Here is an 18,798-nt window from a genome sequence, read left to right as displayed (position 1 = left end):
AATAATGGCCAAACAGAAAAGAATGAAGAAACAAGAATTCAAAAAAATGAGGAGAGGCTTAGGAACCTCCAGGACATCTTTAAATGTTCCAACATTCGAATTATAGGGGTACCAGAAGGGGAAGAGTCACGAGTGGAAACCTTATTTGAACAAATAAAAAAAGATAACTTCCCCATTCTGGCAGAGGAAATAGACTTCCAGGAAATCCAGGAAACTCAGAGAGTCCCAAAGAAGTTGGACCCAAGAAAAAACACACAGAGGCACATCATCATTACATTAGCCAAGATTAAAATGAAGGAGAGAATCCTAGAAGCAGCAAGAGCTAAGGGGACAGTCACCTACAAAGGAGTTCCCATCAGACTGTCAGCAGATTTCTCAAAAGAGACCTTACAGGCAAGAAGAGGCTGGAAAGAGGTATTCCAAGTCATGAAATCCAAAGACTTACAACCAAGATTGCTCTATCCAGCAAAACTTTCATTTAGAATGGAAGGACAGATAAAGTGCTTCTCAGATAAGATCAAATTCCAGGAGTTCATCATCACCAAGCCTTTATTATATGAAATGTTAAAGGGACTTACCTAAGAAAAAGAGGATAAAAAAGTTGAACAGTGAAAGGACAGCAAACTCACAGTTATCAACAACCACACCTAAAACAAAAGCAAATTAAGAGGACAGCTGGATCAGGAGTGAATCATAGAAATGAAGATCACGTGGAGGATTAGCAACAGGGGAGTGAGAGAAGAAGGGGGGAGAAGGTACTGAAAATAAGTAGCATAGACAGTAGATAGAAAATAGGTAGGGGGAGGGTAAGAATAGTAGAGGAAATACAGAATCTAAAGAATTCGAGAGCCCTGGCTGGCGTAGCTCAGTGGATTAAGCACAGGTCTGCAAACCAGAGAATCGCAGTTCGATTCCCAGTCAGGGCACATGCCTGGGTTGCAAGCTGGTTCCCTACAGACCAGTTCCCAGCAGGGGATGCATGAAAGGCAACCATACATTGATGTTTCTGTCCTTCTCTCCTTCCCCTCTAAAGATAAATAAATAAAATCTTTAAAAAAAAAGAATTTGAGACATGTGTTCATGAACTAAAGGGGGAAATGGTGGGGGAGGGGCATGCAGGGTGGAGGGGGGAATAGAACAAATGTAATGGCATAATCAATAAAAAAGTTAAAAAAAAGAAAGTGATGTCAATATTGCAAAATGTATGTGTGTAAAACCAAATGAGGTATTTTATTATATTTTCTGGTGATTTATACCATTCTGAAGAATTTTTATTGGCTAGTGATTAGGCATTGATCTTCTAAAAATAATGTAAAGATTTCAACTTCTTACTTGAAATTCCTAAATTCATAGACCAAATATACAAGAGGAGACCACTCTTGATAGAAAATTTCCATCTTTTCTCTCTTAGTAATGGAACCTGAGGCTTCTGAGCCAATCCTGTAAAAATAGTTCTAGAATTTTAACTCTTTTCAACTTACTAAAAGCTGGATTTCTATAAAATTTGATCTGAAGAGAAACAGAAGCATGTATAAAATTTATAATAAAATTCCCTAAGCCATTCTACCTGTGTTAGCATATTTTTATGGGTTGATATTTGGATTAGAGGACTTAACTTTAAAGAGATCAGATATGAATTAACAATTATAAGGCCCTAAAAATAGTTTCATTAGGGGTAATAAAATTGATTAATTAAATTACTGTGCTATCAATGATTAATGAAATTGCATTTTATAATTTGGCAAGAACAGAGGAGTAATCATTAAAGAAAAAAATGATGGAAGGTGCTTCCTCATATTCAGAAGGCATTCAAATAAATCTTGTTTATATTCCCATATTATACACCAGCTTGTTCCTGGTCAAAATGTGGCAGTAACATAATGCCTCTTAGAAGACTAATACATTTTAGGTACCTCTCACTGTTAACTGCCAGTAACTTTGTCATTTGAATACTCTAGTAATTTGTTTGTTTGTTTGTTTATAGAAGTTTTCTTCATAATTGCCAAAACTTAAAAGCAACCAAGATGTCCCTCAGCAGGTGAACGAACTCTGGTAAATCCAGACAGTAGATTGTAACTCATTACCAAAAAAGAAATCAGCTATCAAGACAACTGTCTCCATGTCCCTGTAGAGGTTTAGCTTTTTTATACAGAATAGAAACTGCGCGATCCTCACCCCATTTCAGAGTTTGGGGACCACGGCTGTTGTATGAATTCATATCAGGTAGGCCAGCTGGATGTCTTTTGAGGGTGTTTATTTCAGGCTTCATGATTTCCCTCCCAGGTTTTCCCAAAGAATTTCAACTTTGTTCATCACTCTGAATCGAAGACAAGACAAAAATATAACCAAAATCACCAATATACATTTTTGACTTTGCCTCTCCCCCCTTTAAAAATAGAGAAACCTGCCGGATTCTCTTCATATCTAGCTGAGAGAGAGAAAGCAAGCCACACCCTCTAAATTATAAGAAAAAAGTATGTGGCATTTAAGATAGTTTGTCAGTATGAACATTTTTTAATCTTTTAAGCTTATGTGACATAATTTTTAATAATAAAAATGAATCTCTTTAATTATTACTTTGGGAATCTTCTTTACATCAGACTAACATATATACCGGCATCGTGACAAGAATAACAAGCTAATAATCCATGTAAGCTAAAGCTATTATAACTTTCATTTTGGTCCATAGAAATTGCAAATTTCACTATTTAATTGCATGCTAAATTAACGTGTGGCAGTGCATAGAGACGGTTGTGAGGGAGAGGAGAGGGGCTGGCAATTGAATCCACAGTCAGTGGCCCATGATGAAATCACTCCCAACCATGGAATGAAGCCTTCACAGAAGCTGAAAGGACAGCATCAGAGAGCACTTGCAGAGGTGAACAACTGGAGATTTGGGAGAGTGGTACACGTGGGGAGGGCACAGAACTGCCACGCCCCTTCCTGTGTGCCTTGTCTGATGTGTCCCTTCCATCTAGCTCTTCCTGAATTCTAGCCTTTTATAATAAACGGATAACCTAGTGAATTCTGTGAGCCGTTCTAGCAAATGACTGGGAGTTCTGTGAGTCATTGTTGCAAGTTAATTGAACCCAAGGAGATGGGTCAGGGGGGCCTCTGATTTACAGCTTGTTGATTATAAGCACAGGTGATGACCTGGACTTGTCATTGGCCTATGAAGTAGACGCAGGGTGGGTACACAGCCTGATAGGACTACCTCAACCTGTGGGATCTGATGCTGTCTCTGGAATCTCAATTCTGACCAAGTGTCAGAATTGAGCTGAATTGCAAGACACCACGAAGTTGTCCAAGAATTGCTTGGTGTTGTGTGGGAAGGCCCCCTCTCATATAAACACACCCACAGATCACAACTGGGTGCAGGAACCTAACCTATTATTAAATAGTGATATACTTATACTTTAGAGACTGAAGATAGGGAACATTTTGTTTTCTTTAATTCAGTGTTTGCCAATCAAACTTGACTTTTCAGTAAAACTATTTTAAATATCGATTGAAAGACATTGCCACGGGTTCATTATATATTAAGAAGTGATTTAGGTGTAGAGGACAACAAAAGCAGAGGGCAGTGTAGGTTCCTGCCTGTACTCTGGACTGTCTGTCTGCCACCTGAACTGTCCACTGCACAAATCCTTAGGTGTGGCTGGGCAAAGTAGGAATCCATGTGCGGGCAGGGAGGGGAGGGAACGGTGGGACACCAGGTAAACACTTGTGTGCAGGAGTCAGAAGATGAGCTAAAAGCCCAAAGGGTATTCAAATGATAAATATGTGGAACATAAAAAACCCTCAAATTTCTCACTGTTGGGAAAAAGAGAGAAAATTGGAATGAACCATGTGGTGTTGCTCTAGAATTGGAGAGAGAGAGGTGAACTTAGGGTACAGCATGGATTTGACCCTTTTACTGTAAAAGGACATTGTTGGAACAATTGGAGATATCTTACTGATGGTGGTGCATTCCATAGCAATGGTGCAGCAAAATGAACTTCCTTATGTTGATGCTTGTATTGTGCTGGGTAGAGAAACTTCTGCATGGGAAGGACTTACTCCAGCTTCCCATGGCGACAAGCATCCTATCAACCACTTACTCTCCAGTAATTTGGGAAAAACAGATTTGGACAACTGCATTTGCAACTTTTCTCTAAGATAAAACATGTTCCAGATGAAAGGTAATTTAAAAAAAAGCGGTAGCATGTATTTTGTATGGGCCTTTCGCCAAATGAGAATTTGAGGATGTTTAGCATAGAAAGACATGGTCACAAAGAAAAGGCATAAAATTAAAGATAAGAGAAGACAGAAGAATGAGAATAGCACATAGAAGGGAAGAGCCTGAAATTATGTTCAAATTTGAACATTTTTCTTTGGCTGAGTTACTTTTCAAGAAGAGTAAATTCACTTGTATATTGTGTACTAACTTTCATAACCCCTTCAGGTATAAGCCTCTTAAACATATTTTTTTACTAAGTCATCTCTTGAACTGTTGCAGTTTGATCATTATTTTTTGGTGGAGAGTGCATTCCCCTTTTGCATTATCTAGGCTCCATCCCAGTTTCCTCTATTTAGTCTTTTCCTTTACCATATGAATGGCACTTCGGCCCCAGTTATTCACCATGTTATTCTTAATTTCATTGTTTTAAATTTCTATGTGGTGTATTGTTCTTACATTTTTTAAGTGCTTATATTCCTACCTTGACAGTTACATAAAACTTCCCCTAAACTTCTCCTTGTCCAAATCCCATTCCAGTTCTTCAATTTAGTTTGCAAAGTGTGCTGGTCTCTAGAGCACCTCCACCTCGGAAAAAACGTTAACGATGATTAATATGCAGCAGAATCTTGGTGTTCACATAAACCCGGTTCCCTAGAGATATTATGAAAGATTAGCCGAGCCTCCTGGTTAAACCCGGAGGAGGTAAAGTCGGATGTCTAGCTTTAAATCCCTGTTCCTCCACTTAATATCTGGATTTGGATTAGCTATAATTTCCCCCGGTTTTCTGATTGAAAAATAATGAGAAGTAGGGAAGTTAAGAGCACGACCAATGTTGTGGGATTGTTGTGGATGTTAGAAGCATTTAACATAGCTTCTGGCATACAGCAACTTTTCATTACATATCAATCGTTATTAGAGGCGCCCTGAATCTAAAAGTAAACTCAGAAAATCCCCAGTGTCATGCTTTATATAACCGTGTACTCAACAAGGCAATAATATCTGCAGCTTAAGCGCTGCAGAAGTTGGTCGCTCTTTATGTGCAGTTTTGCTTTTTGTGGCTTCTGTTACCTGTAGTCAACTGCAGTCTGAAAATATCAAATGGAAAATTCCAGACATTTTGAGAGAGACCACGTTCACATCAATTTTACTAAAGTATATTGTTATAATTACTCAATTTTATTGTAGCTATGGGTGTTAATTTTTTACTGTGCCAAATTTAGGAAGTAAACTTTCTCCAAGATATGTATGTATAGGAAAAAACAGGATGTACGAGGATTCGTTCCATTCTCCGGTGCAGGCATTTAATAGGGGTCTTGAAATGTATCCCCCACAGATAAAGGGACAATACTGCACTTGGCGTTCCCACCTCTTTACTTCTACCTTCACTCATATGCCCTTTTGAACAAAATAGAGTTTATTTCAATATGCATATTTGTGAAACATAAACTTAAGGCTCTTGAGCATTTGTATTATATAGGCAATGTATATCATATAGGCATTTTTTTTTTGATTCACACCAGTAAGATTCACAAATGGACAGTTAGAAAGAAACTAGTATCTCTTTTAAAATAATCATTGAATTTTCCCAAACATAGGTTTTTAGGTAGGTATTATTGTACACATTATACAGGTAGAGAAAGTGAGATTACATGGTTTATGCAAGTAGAAGGCGAATTTTAGGCCATATAATCTGAGGTTCCATTCTAAAATCAAGTAAAAAGCTTATTTTACCCAAACCCAGGTGTAGATATATAAAAAAAGAGGTTAAAACCCCTCACTCCAACATGCAATAGCATTGAAAATACCTACTTAAATTATCTGAAAATTGATGAGTACAGGTAAATTTTCATTGAATAACCAACTTCAACAGAGCTAGCTTGGTATCCACAGTAAAAATCAGACAAGCTCACATGTCGCTCTTCATGTTGCATTGCCATAAAAGTGAATTCTCATCAAATTCTGCAATTCACAGTTGAATATAAAAGAGCTGTATCTCCAGCTCCCAAATAAGATATTTCTAAAATAATTTAGCTGCCATTTGGGTAAATATATACGTGTGTTTTGTCTTGACGGCCTGTCAACTGGCAGCTTGTTCTTGAACATCACACTCATTTCAATTTAATGCTGGTAAATTTCTCAATGAGAATTTTATTTTTCATGTTCAGCACAGTGAACTCCCCCAGTCCTGGCTGGCATTCCTCAGGACGCACAGGTGCAGAGACTGGCATTTTTGCAGTAGCAAAGGAAGAAAAATGAAACGAGGAAGGAGGGGAGGGAAGAGACAGGCTGGGTGAGCACCGTGAGGAGAGAAAGGAGATAGAAGTGACCTTCATCCTGATAGTCACCTTCGTGAGAAATGAAGGGAATAATTCACACTTGACAATAAAATAGTGCAGCTGCCTCTGCTTCCTTTAACCAGAGAGTCTGGAGTCAAACAGCAACCTTATACCCAATGCATAAAATCGATACATAAGGAAACGTGGGGAAGAGAGTAATAAAAAATAATTTTGCGAAAACCACCAACACAACCAATTATTGAATACTTGTTTACTTTCTGACACACTTTGACCTTGTATGTTACCACACAATTCTCACACAATAAAAGCAAGGTGGAAGTTATTATCTTCCCATTGTAGCTAAGGAAAACGAGCAATAACTTAACCTCCCTGAACTTCAAAGTCAGCCAAATAATAAGGGATAAAACCAGGATTCAAAACTCTATCTTTTTAACTTCCCAACCTATAGTTTGAACTGTAGCACAGCCCATGGAGTTTTTGAAAGAGATATCATAGATAAGGCAGTTCTTTAAGGAAAAATAGCTGTGTGTGTTAGTGTAGGTTATTTCTTTTAGTTTCTACTTTCCAATCAAGAAAAATCTTTTAGCTAGGAAAATATTATATGCTGTGTATTTATAGGTGCACATTCATGTTGCATAATGGAGCTAATAATATCTTTACAATTCCTTTCCTTAGCTGAAGTTGACCTTGGAGTGTGCCGAAGTTGGAGCGGGGGAACTTCTTTCTCCAAATGTTTATCAGGCACGTGACTCACATACACAGAAATGGAAGTCTCTGACACATTTACAATAAATAGATATGGACTTGGCCATGAAGAGGTACAAATCACAATAAGGAGGAAAAAGTAACAACGTCCCCCTTCACTGTTTGTTTGCAGTTAAAATAAAGGGTTCTTTGTGTATTGTAGGTGCCCGTAGCGATTTAAAACCATGTTGCTCTAATCCAGATGAAAGGATGAAGGAAGCAAGTTCTGTGCCCTAAAGGACTGATCATACAAGCTCAACAAGAAAAAAATCTAGTGTTTGTCAGTTTCTGTTTACATATCAGAATTTGAAAGAAGTAGACACATGGAGATGTTTTTGCTTGTTGGTGGGTTTCTATTTGTGGTAATAGTAACAAGAGAGAGATAACTTTCTGCTAAAAAGCCATACAAGTAGAAATAGTGTCATTTCGATCATTCATAGAGAAGCTTTGTGATCTGATAAGAAAGAAATTAATAAAAGTAGAATTCCTTGCACAAAAGATAGGCAAAGTAGACTCTTGGCAGAAGTACTTGGGTAAGATGTGAAAGCTCACAATCAATTCTGATTTGCTGCTGCAGTGACTATATCTACCAAAGCTATATTGTGAGTAAAAAGGGGGCCAGAGGGGAGAGGGGAGGGAATTTCAGGGGAAAAGGGGAAGGATTCACAGGAACAAGTATAAAGGACACATGGATAAAAACTAAGGGGGGTGGAAATTGGAGGGAGGTGGGGAGCACTGAGAGGGGGGCTGGGATGGGAGTAAAAGGCAGAAGATTGTACTTGAACAATAATTAAATTTTTTAAAAAATGAAAAAAAAAGAACTACCTAAACTGCAAAAACTATATAAAAAGATATTTAAATGGGTGAGCCCAAGTATGTATAATAAATAAAAGAACAACAATAAACTGTCCTTCAGAAGTCCAAAAAAAAAGCTATCAAATAAACCCAAGCTACTTAACTAATTCTGACCTTCAATTTATGTCTCTACATGTGGTTTTTATTTGTCTCATCATGTTGTCCTGCTTCATTCAAATTTATGTCATTTTGTTGCATTTTAATTTTGATGTATGTATCCTTGTTGGTGGCCCCAACTGTAATTTAAAACTAAGTAGGGTCTATATTCCATATATTAAAATGACTACAGCGGTTGTGCACTCTGCATTTTGGAGCCTGCCTGCTAATTTGGTCAGATAAGGAAGAGCTCTCTAGTATAAAGTCTGGGTGACATCAGGGGGTTTTCCAGGGTCAAGGCCAGGGTTTGGGGTGAGAGCAGCAGATCCAAAACAACAACAAAAAAGAAGGACTAGAAAATCATGTTCTGAAATATATACTGCTCTGTACAATGTAATAGACACTTTAACGGCTCAGAAAAATTGGGAGTGGGCCCTTGGTGATGGTAGCACTCCTGAAAAAGAGTTCAGTTAAGGTAAGCCAGCCACAGCACAGAAGTCTCTGGTAACCGATTTCCTAATCCACTCTCGACTCGACCCACCAACTCAATTCAATATCTGGCTGACTACAGACCCAGACGCTTCTGTTTCTCTCTGCACTGCATCTGCCTGTGAATACACACAAACAAATAATTAAACATCAAGCAAATATCAATAGGATTAGTCTGGCATATTGGAACAAATCTTGATAAATCCGCCTCAGTAACAATACTTCAACTGCAAGTCTATGTGAGGCATACAAATTCAGCCTATTGAAGCACTGTCGGGCAAAAAGAGATATTTTAATAAAACTGCTTCGCCAGTTCCTATTACTAAGAGATGGGAGCTATTGAGCTGTGGCACTGAGCCCAAAAAAGGGGATTTGGAAATGCAAATTAGAGATAAGACAGTAATAAATGTCTTTTATTCAGCGATACACTATCCCTGATGCCAGGGGCTATTTTAAAGATGACTCCTAATAGTTCTGTGAAATTGGAAGCATACATACCCAAAATGGACATCTCCGGCACAGTGGCATGATAGGGCCCATTAAGAAACTCTGGTGCGTTGTCATTGATGTCTTGAACTTTAATGATAAATTCAGAAGGAGGCTCAAGGGGCTTGTTGGTTTCCCAGTCCACTGCCTGAGCTGTGAGGGTATACTCGGCCTTTTCTTCTCGATCAAGTCTTTTGATAGCATGGATATCTCCTGTTATATCATTTATCTGAAAGATTGTCCCGGCTCCATCGCCAGATAGGATATACTTGATTTTTTTGCTCCCAGGATCCAGATCTGTGTGTAGCTAAAATAAAAAGTGACATCAGTTAGTGATGGGACAATTTGCAACATTATTTTTTTAAAGATTTTATTTATTTATTTTTAGAGAGAAGGGAAGGGAGGAGGAGAGAGACATCAATGTGTGGTTGCCTCTCACGTAGTCCCTACTGGGGACCTGGCCTGCAACCCAGGCATGTGCCCTGACAGGGAATCAAACTGGCGATCCTTTGGTTTGCAGGCCAGTGCTCAACCCACTGAGCTACACCAGCCAGGGCTGTGACCTTATTTTTTTTAAACCACCTCCTGCTTGAATGTCTGCTTGGTTCTTTTTACATTCATTGTAACTTCATCCATTTCTGCTAACAGTAGCTGTACAAAGAGTCTGTGCAACTGTATGTATATAAATCAAGATAAAACATAATAAAATTAAGTTTGAACACTTAAAAAAATACTCTGACCTGTGTAGTATAAACTGATATGCATTTAGAATGATAAAAAGATGAAGGAAAAATGCAAAAATATATGGCTTCTTTTCAATTTATGAATACATTTATTTAAAGGTGTTATTAATAGCTGCCTTTTATGGATCACTAATTTGTATGCCAAGAACTCTGTGCATTACTTCTTATACAGTTCCCTTGATTTTTACCAGAAAGTAAATGAATTAAAATATTTCATATGAAAGTGGAAAAAAAGGAAGTTTGATATGACAACCTCCCCAAGGCTCATAGTTTGGAATCAAGCCTGGTGGATCCTAAATTCAACTCAGATCTGCCCGTTACATTTACAAAAGCAAAAATAATTCTAATAGTCTGGTGTCTGTTAAAATCTTATGTTTGCTGTCCTTTCCCTATTCATATTTTTTATCTTCTTTTTCTTAGGTAAGTCCCTTTAACATTTCATATAATAAGGGCTTGGTGATGATGAACTCCTGGAATTTGGTCTTATCTGAGAAGAATTTTATCTGTCCTTCCATTCTAAATGAAAACTTTGCTGTTTAGAGCAATCCTGGTTGTAGGTCTTTGGATTTCATGACTTGGAATACCTCTTTCCAGCCCCTTCTTGCCTGTAAGGTCTCTTCTGAGAAATCTGCTGACAGTCTGATGGGAACTCCTTTGTAGGTGACTGTCCCCTTATCTCTTGCTGCTTCTAGGATTCTCTCCTTCATTTTAATCTTGGCTAATGTAATGATGATGTGCCTCAGTGTGTTTCTTCTTGGGTCCAACTTCTTTGGGAAGGGGCATGAAGGAGGGGAAGAGAATAACTGTAATGGCATAATCAATAAAATTAAAAAATTTTTTTTTTAAATCTTATGTTTGCCTAGGAGGATTTTTACTTTGTTTCACACAACTCTTCAGGTCCAGGAAAATCACTCCCTTTTTATAAAGTAGAACATTGAGGCCACAGTAGGCGAGCATGCTTCCCAAAACTAACAGTGCTTAGAAAAGTAGAAGCTTTGCACCAGCGCCCCAGATCTACCTCGGGTCATGGCGACAGGTAGTCACTGATGCCGCCCCACCTGAACCTTTTTGGCAGCTGTAGAACCACACTAGCTTTTAAACTGTTCAGTTTAGCCCTATTCAGATGGCTCAGTTGGTGGGAGTGTCATCTCATTCACCGAAAGGGTTGTGGGTTCGATTCCTGGTCAAGGCACTTGCATACCTAGGTTATGGGTTTGATCCCAGGTTGAGAAGCATATGGGAGACAACTGATTGATGTTTCTCTCTCACATCAGTGTTTCTCTCTCTCTGCCCCTTTCTCTCTCTAAAATCAACAAAGACATACCCTCAAGTGACAATTAAAAAAATTAAAATAACATGTTCAGTTTACTCTCAAGAGGGAGACAGGACTGTTCTGATGAACGGTGCTTCTTTGTATTTTATGTTGACTCCTGTTTTTAAAAAATGTAAAATAAAACAAAAATGTTTATCTTTAGTTTGCTTTTTTAAAAAAAGTCATTGAATTATAGTTGGAACATACAAAGTGCTCATGTTTTCAGTTTAACTCAGTTATTTAAATACCAATATAGTTCTGCTTATTGCATCATGAAATTTCAAATATTTATCCCTTTAAAAAAATAAACTGTCTTGTGGAAAGAAACTCTTAGAAACTCAGAAGTTATTGTACCCTCTTGGGACTGTGTGCATTCAGAACAGGCTCTATTGCTTTCTTTGCCAGTTAAATTGTATTTAGCGCTTCAGTAAATGAAAAGAAAAGATTATTAAAAAGACATAAAACAGTAACAAAGAATTCAAATGCATCTAGATCTCCTACTTTACTTTTGAATATTTTAAAAAGTTAGAGCCTAAGATTACATCAATTATTTATTGAATCTCAAAATGTATCCCCTTCATTTATTGTATCAAATTTATTAACAAGAGCAAATATTGAAATGCCACTTTATCTTAATGAATGTGGGATTATAATTCATTAATGTGATATTAATCCTAATTTATGATCATTTTAATTTATGTGCATTTTAACATGTCTATTAGCATTTTTATTAAAAAAGAATATTTGAATAATATATCATTATTGGAGGCTCTCATTAATATACAAAGCATTCTTGAGACACAGAAGTTATTGGTGTGTGCTATACTTATCAATAACATTTTTGCTATTAAAAATTAGGTCCTCAAAACAGTGTTATCATCCTGTTAGAATTTATTTGTGCCACATTTTAATAATATTTATCAATTATTAAATTATAATTATATCTTAACTAAAGTTTTGAGGTCCCTTGTGTTTAGAAATAACAGACAGAAGAAAAGAAAAGCAGTGTTTTGAAAAAGAAAAAGGCAAAGTTAAGATTAGGTCTAACTACGTAAACTGGAGAAATGAAACTTTTTTCTTTGAGCTTCAGTTATTCTGCCTATCATATGAAGATGAAACATCTACCCCGAAGAATTGATTTTAGAACTCTATTTAAAAAGAATCTATAATCTATTTGAAAATGAGAAAAGCAGAGGCAGACATATTAAGTGCGCAATAATGAAAATCATGTCACTTCATGTCGTGCTGGACGATACACAGGTGTCAGAAGACACAGTGAAGATAAGCCCCGCTGCAACCTAAGTGAAGGCAGGCTCCCCAGCCTTCATCCTGAAACAGCAGGGGAAAAAAGAACAAAGAAAATACTACACCCCCTCTTTTTTATGAAAATTCATCTGTAGCAAAATCTCAGTAAAATCCATATCCCCGGGCTAATGGTAACCTTGAAATATAGACTATTGTATTTCTCTATTCATTCATTTCATTGTAGTATTTGTGTATCTCTCTCTCTCTCTCACACACACACACACACTTGCACATGTTTGTTCAGGTAACCAGCGTGCCATCACAAATACAGGTGTCTGGGTGTGCAAAGAGAGCAATAGACAGGCATCAAATGTTTGTAAGACTCCAGGTCTGGACCTCAGAAAGATTCATGGTGCATAGTCTGCCAGAACCTGCTCCCTGTAATGGATCAACCCTGCCTCTACTAATGTCCCCCCCCCCAGGACCCTTTCTGTGAGATGACGGGGCCAAAGATACTCTCAAATGTACCAAACGTCCACACACTGTACCTCATTGAGAAGAGTGAGGAGCATCTCTCCCGAAGGCTGCTTCTGCTCATTAGAGCAGGACAAAGGTCACATGCAAATGGGCCTGGGGTGGAAGTCTCCTTCGTCTGGCTATGACACAGAAAGGCCATTCATGTACTAAACATGCTCAGAGCCTGTGCATAGAAAGCACAGACACACTCTACCCTCAAAGACCCCCCACATACAGCATCACAACCCAGCGACCTAGGAGTCCAAGGCTCCACTCCTCATACATAACGGGCGCAAACAGACCAAAAATGGCTCAAGAAGATCTCAAAGCCCCAGAGCCTATAAATCTAAGCAATGAAGAAATAGCAAAACTCTCAGATGCACAGTTTAAAACACTGGTGATCAGGATCCTCACAGAACTGGTTGATTATAGCCACAAATTAGACAAACATATGAAGGCGAAACTAATTGAAATGAATGGAATTGCACAGGAAACCAATAGCGATGAAAAGGAAACTGGGACTCAAATCAATGGAGTGAACCAGAAGAAAGCAAATAATGGCCAAACAGAAAAGAGTGAAGAAACAAGAATTCAAAAAAATGAGGAGAGGCTTAGGAACCTCCAGGACATCTTTAAATGCTCCAACATCCAAATTATAGAGGTACCAGAAGGGGTAAAGGAACAGCCACCAGTGGAAAACTTATTTGAACAAATAATAAAGGAGAATTTCCCCAATCTGGCAAAGGAAATAGACTTCCAGGAGACCCAGGAAGCTCAGAGAGTCCCAAAGAAGTTGGACCCAAGAAGAAACACACCGAGGCACATCATAATTACATTAGCCAAGATTAAAATGAAGGAGAGAATCCTAGAAGCAGCAAGAGATAAGGGGACAGTCACCTACAAAGGAGTTCCCATCAGACTGTCAGCTGATTTCTCAAAAGAGACCTTACAAGCAAGAAGAGGCTGGAAAGAAGTATTCCAAGTCATGAAATCCAAAGACTTACAACCAAGATTGCTCTATCCAGCAAAACTTTCATTTAGAATGGAAGGGCAGATAAAGTGCTTCTCAGATAAGATCAAATTCCAGGAGTTCATCATCACCAAGCCCTTATTATATGAAATGTTAAAGGGACTTATCTAAGAAAAAGAAGTTAAAAAAACATGAACAGTGGAAGGACAGCAAACTCACAGTTATTAACAACCACACCTAAAACAAAAGCAAACTAAGAGGACAGCTAGATCAGGAGCGGAAACATAGAAATGAAGATCTCACAGAGGGTTAGCAATAGGGGAGTGGGAGAAGGAGAAGAGGGGAGAAGGTACAGAAAATAAGTAGCATAGACAGTAGATAGAAAATTGATGGGAGGGGGCAAGAATAGTATGGGAAATATAGAATCTAAAGAACTTGAGACACATGGTCATAAACTAAAGGGGGGGTAATGGTAGGGACAGGGGGTAGGGTGGAGGGGAATGAAGCGGGGTATAGAACAACTGTAATGGCATAATCAATTAAAAAATAAATTAAAAAAAGAAGTATAATAATAGTAGTTATTATTATCATTACATATGTTGACTACTTATCACTCAATAAACACATTTTAAGGATAAATAGAATGGTATTCTCGCACATTTCTCCATTCACCAATAAAATGAGTGAGATTCGGAGACTTTTAGGGAACTTTTCCACTGAATGCACTATCAGGAAGTGACCACCTTAACAGCCCTGAGCTGGACCAAATTTCCTGGATTCATATGCAGGCTCCAGAGGCAATGATGAGGAAAGAACAGGGGGCTGCGAGAGTGCATAGCAAGTTCCCTTTGCCCAGGAAAGGAGAGAAGGAGTTTCCTTTGCCCATAATTTCCTTTGAGGATGGAGAGAAATAGCCTCCCCAGAGCAGTAAGGATTAAAACTGCAGATCTCAGGGAGGGAGGAAATGCACGCCAGGCCCAGGTGACAGCGGGGTGACGATCCAGAGATAAGACAGGGCATGCTGAGTCAGAGAAATGACGGATGTCTAAAGTGCCCAGAGCCTGAGTGAGGGAGAAGAGAGGTGGCAAGAAGTAAGAATAGGAAACAAGGCAGGGCCGCGTTATGTGGAATTTTGAAACCAAGAGGCCGAGGTTGGCTTTGATTATAAATAAGCAACAGGGGAATCTATAAACACGAGGTTTCGGTCAGGAGCCTGACATAGTAATAATTTTGTTTTCATGACGTCACAGTGGTGGCAGTGTGCCTATAAGCCAAGGTCTTGGGATCAGAGAGGAAGAGGAGGTCAGAGAGAAAACTTAGACACCGATTCACAAAGCTGCTTTGATTTCGATTCTCACCTTCCGCCTGCACCCAACATGTCACATCTACAAGCAGGTTAATCTCCGATCCCTCTGGTCATTCACAGTGGCCTGGCTGGAGAATCATAGTGCTGGGTGTGCAATAAAGAATCCCAGAATTTTATATGAAGGCTTCAATTTCAGGGATCAACACAGGACTCCTACATAACTGAGCTGAACCGCGAGTATCAGTTTAATTATATCTTCACCATCTCCCACATATTTGCATACCACCCCCCAATTAAAATATAAGTTCACACTCTGGAAGTCATGGTAGGAGGCATTTGCATTTCCCTCCTCCTTTGTATTCACCTTGCCTAGTCAAGGGTCTGTCAAATTCTCTGAAGCACAATAAATATGGAGTAAGTTGAATGTAAAGGAAGGAAAGAAAAGAACATTTTCTCATTTGATTTTCAAAACAATGATTTTAGAAAGGGAGCAAAGACTTGAGGAAAGTTAGGCCCCATGAGCTCAAATCTGAGCCATTCCAAGTGCAAAGCCCTTGCGTCCCTTCAAATACGTATTCAACTTTAGTGCCCTGCACAAGAGCTGAGTCGGTAGAAGGGACGCCATTGGATGAAAGAGTGGATAGATGGATAAATGGATGGATAATGGATGGAGGATAGATGACAATGACCTCATCCTCAGATATCGCTGTTCTCAGAATAAGAGCGCCACCTCACCCCAGTCTTTGCTGGCACCATGTCTCTGTCCTGAAAATAAAAAGGTACAAACTGCACTCCCCCCTTCTTGTCCAGGATCCCTAAAGTACTCCTAGGACAGCAGAGCCCAGAGAGGATGAAGTCTCCTCTGAGTGCCTATGTTAGTACCAAGGAATGATTTAGTCCCCGCCCAGGCACCTTTTCCTCTCCAGTGAGTGATGGAGAACGGTATTCTGAGAACGAGAGAGAAAATCACTTCCTCCTCTGACAATCTGGCAGTGCTGACATCAGAACCTATTTTGAAGTTCCATTCTGCCCAGAGGACATCACAGGAGAGTTTCTCAAGTTGCCTCTCTTCCTCTAGAGAAGGATATAGGTTATCAGAAGAGAATCATCATCATCTTTTTGAACCCAAAGAGATGACCAGGGGTCACCACAGCATGAATCTCTGTTACTCACTAATGTCTGACTTTCATGAATCTGCTCATCCTTGGAGAACACAGGTAGCTTTCTTGAATGAATTTATATCTTAGCACTACATTCTTGATATCTAGTGCCTGTCAGTGAGAAACTATGCTATGAGCTATGAGTCTATCAGTGAACGGACTGATAATGGAATCTTTACATCACAACCATTCACTATCAAAGATGGTGCCAGGCACTTTGACACATTATAAGTGTTTGACCTAAGTCTCTGAGGTGATAAGAATACAGGATTTCAATCCACATCAGGTACCTATTTAGTCAGCTAGGAGAGGAAAAAGGCAGATAAAGAGAAACAACAAGAGGATATCAGTTTTTTCCCTGTATGTGAAGTTCCATCTTCTCTAAGGATCAGGAGTTCGACTTGAACTTTAGTCCTCCTCCTGAAGAAAGCTGACCAGACCTGAAACGGCCCATTCATGAACAAGTTTGGTCCCATCACTGCGTTCCACCAATTGGAGAAAACCACTTGTTCAGGTGGACTTGGAGCTCTATAAAGCATCATATGATGATGGCAGATGAGTGGGAAGGGAGAGGATGCCATGACAGGCTACGTAACGTGTCAGGTGCCTTTACATGCTGCAACATGATGCTACCACAGAAAACCCGAGTAATTCCAGCACAGTTAGCTCTCACCCAGCCACCCTGCTCTTAATCAGTTCCAGAAACAAATTATATCATAACAGCAAAGCTAGGTAACAGGCATAATAACACCCCACCATGCTAGTAAGAGCGAGTTGGGAATAGGCAGTTATTTTTATCATCACACATTATAGGAAATACCTGTGCAGAATAATAGCAGTTATCAAAGTAATTCACATAAAAACCCCGCTACCCTCAAATGTGTCTGAAGAGGTGAGAGGCAAATGAAGAAAAGACCCCTGGTTAAAAGGATGAAACGGAACATCCCACACTGAAAAGGGCGACTGCTTCACAAAATAATATATTTCCTAACATTTCACAGCAGGACAATGTGTAGCATCTTGCTGTCTCAGACACGGGTTCTCTGCATTGTGTCAGCAGCCGGTGTGAGTACTGAACAGATTGACCTGGCCATGGGGACAAGTGCCCGGAGAAACAGAAAATCAGAAGCAAGTCCAAGTGCAATGCTGCTTTTGGCTGCAAAGACCTGAAAATACAGTGAGAAAAAAGGGATGTATGGCTCATGCTTCTTCTTTAAATGGTAAGTTCCACAAGGGCAGGGCTTCGATGTACATTATTCAACACGATCTCCAACAAGCATCACACTTGGCACAGAGTAAACGCTCATTGAAATTCATATGTATATCTGCACAGGACCTAGCTTCACCGCTCTACACCTTGCCAGGCATTTCCAATGGATGACGGGCTCAGGTTCAGTAAATACTGTATTCACTTTCTCAAGCTCATACAATTAACAAATGACAGGACCGGATACCTCCTGCTAAATCAGCTTCCAGAGCCAATGCATTTTAGCATAATTCTATGGAGACCATCCAAAAAGCTTAACTAGTTAGTCTGGGGGCCTCTTGCTGCCCTAAATAAGGACCGCAGAATGGAGAATCCCCTAGTTTGTACCTAATGGCAATGGAGGTTTAATATATTCATGTAGAAACCATGTGTATATAATCATATAGTACAGACACGTTTTGTGAACCCGATACATCCTGTGGAAGTTTGAACTAGAACAGACATGGAAATAAAAAGGCAATATGGTCAGCTAACAGGGATGCTAAGACAGAATGTTGACAAAGGAGAAGATGGCAGGATGTCTCCCAAGAGACTTCCCCAGCTGACATCCAAGATGTTGGCAAATTTGCTACTATCTTCCATGCCAACCACGGCTTTACAGGTTGGCAGCGTGACGCATCCACCCCACAGCAAATCCATCTTGCTGAGCCAGACTGCAATAAAGAAGTCACTTAGTCTAATTTTTGTAAAGTGAAGTATTGATAGTAAATAGCATTTCAAAGCCAAGTCATCCTTGTTGATAAGATTCAGAGAAAGGAGAATTAAATGGATTAATTCTATAATGATGCCATAGAAAAATCTTTTGTTTGCCTATCTAATAAAATGGTTTTAAAAAGTCTCCAAGAATGCTCAGATTACATAGTCTCAAATTTTCTTTTTCCCTTGAAGTACTGAGGTAGAGACATCCTCATTTAAACAAGCACTTCTACAAGAGAGAAAAGAAAAAGGCAGTGAACCTTCTTCTGTTGGGTACCTTTTCTTATGTATGTTGATAACAGCCTAGTTAATATATAACATGCTGCGGGCTTGGATGTCAATACATTTCCATAAGTCAAGCAAAAATGTGCAAAGTAGTAGCTGAGATCATGGGACC

At 39.1% G+C, this 18,798-nt stretch overlaps 1 protein-coding gene across 3 annotated transcripts in view; it reads right to left on the bottom strand.

The window, feature by feature from the left end:
• CDH8 (cadherin 8) overlaps positions 1 to 18,798 on the bottom strand; it is a 348,795-nt gene that overhangs the window by 223,494 nt on the left and 106,503 nt on the right. For all 3 annotated transcript variants that reach the window (XM_053666794.1, XM_037161975.2, XM_053666795.1), the window contains exon 3: positions 9,199 to 9,493. In XM_053666794.1, the coding sequence (XP_053522769.1) occupies positions 9,199 to 9,493 (295 nt within the window). The remainder of the gene's footprint in view (positions 1 to 9,198; positions 9,494 to 18,798) is intronic.

This window comes from Artibeus jamaicensis, unplaced genomic scaffold (assembly GCF_021234435.1).
Source record: "Artibeus jamaicensis isolate MK-2021 breed Jamaican fruit bat unplaced genomic scaffold, CSHL_Jam_final contig_464, whole genome shotgun sequence".
NCBI lineage: Eukaryota > Metazoa > Chordata > Mammalia > Chiroptera > Phyllostomidae > Artibeus > Artibeus jamaicensis.
The sequence above is the reverse complement of the archived record's forward strand: the minus strand, read 5'-3'. Positions and strand labels throughout refer to the sequence as shown.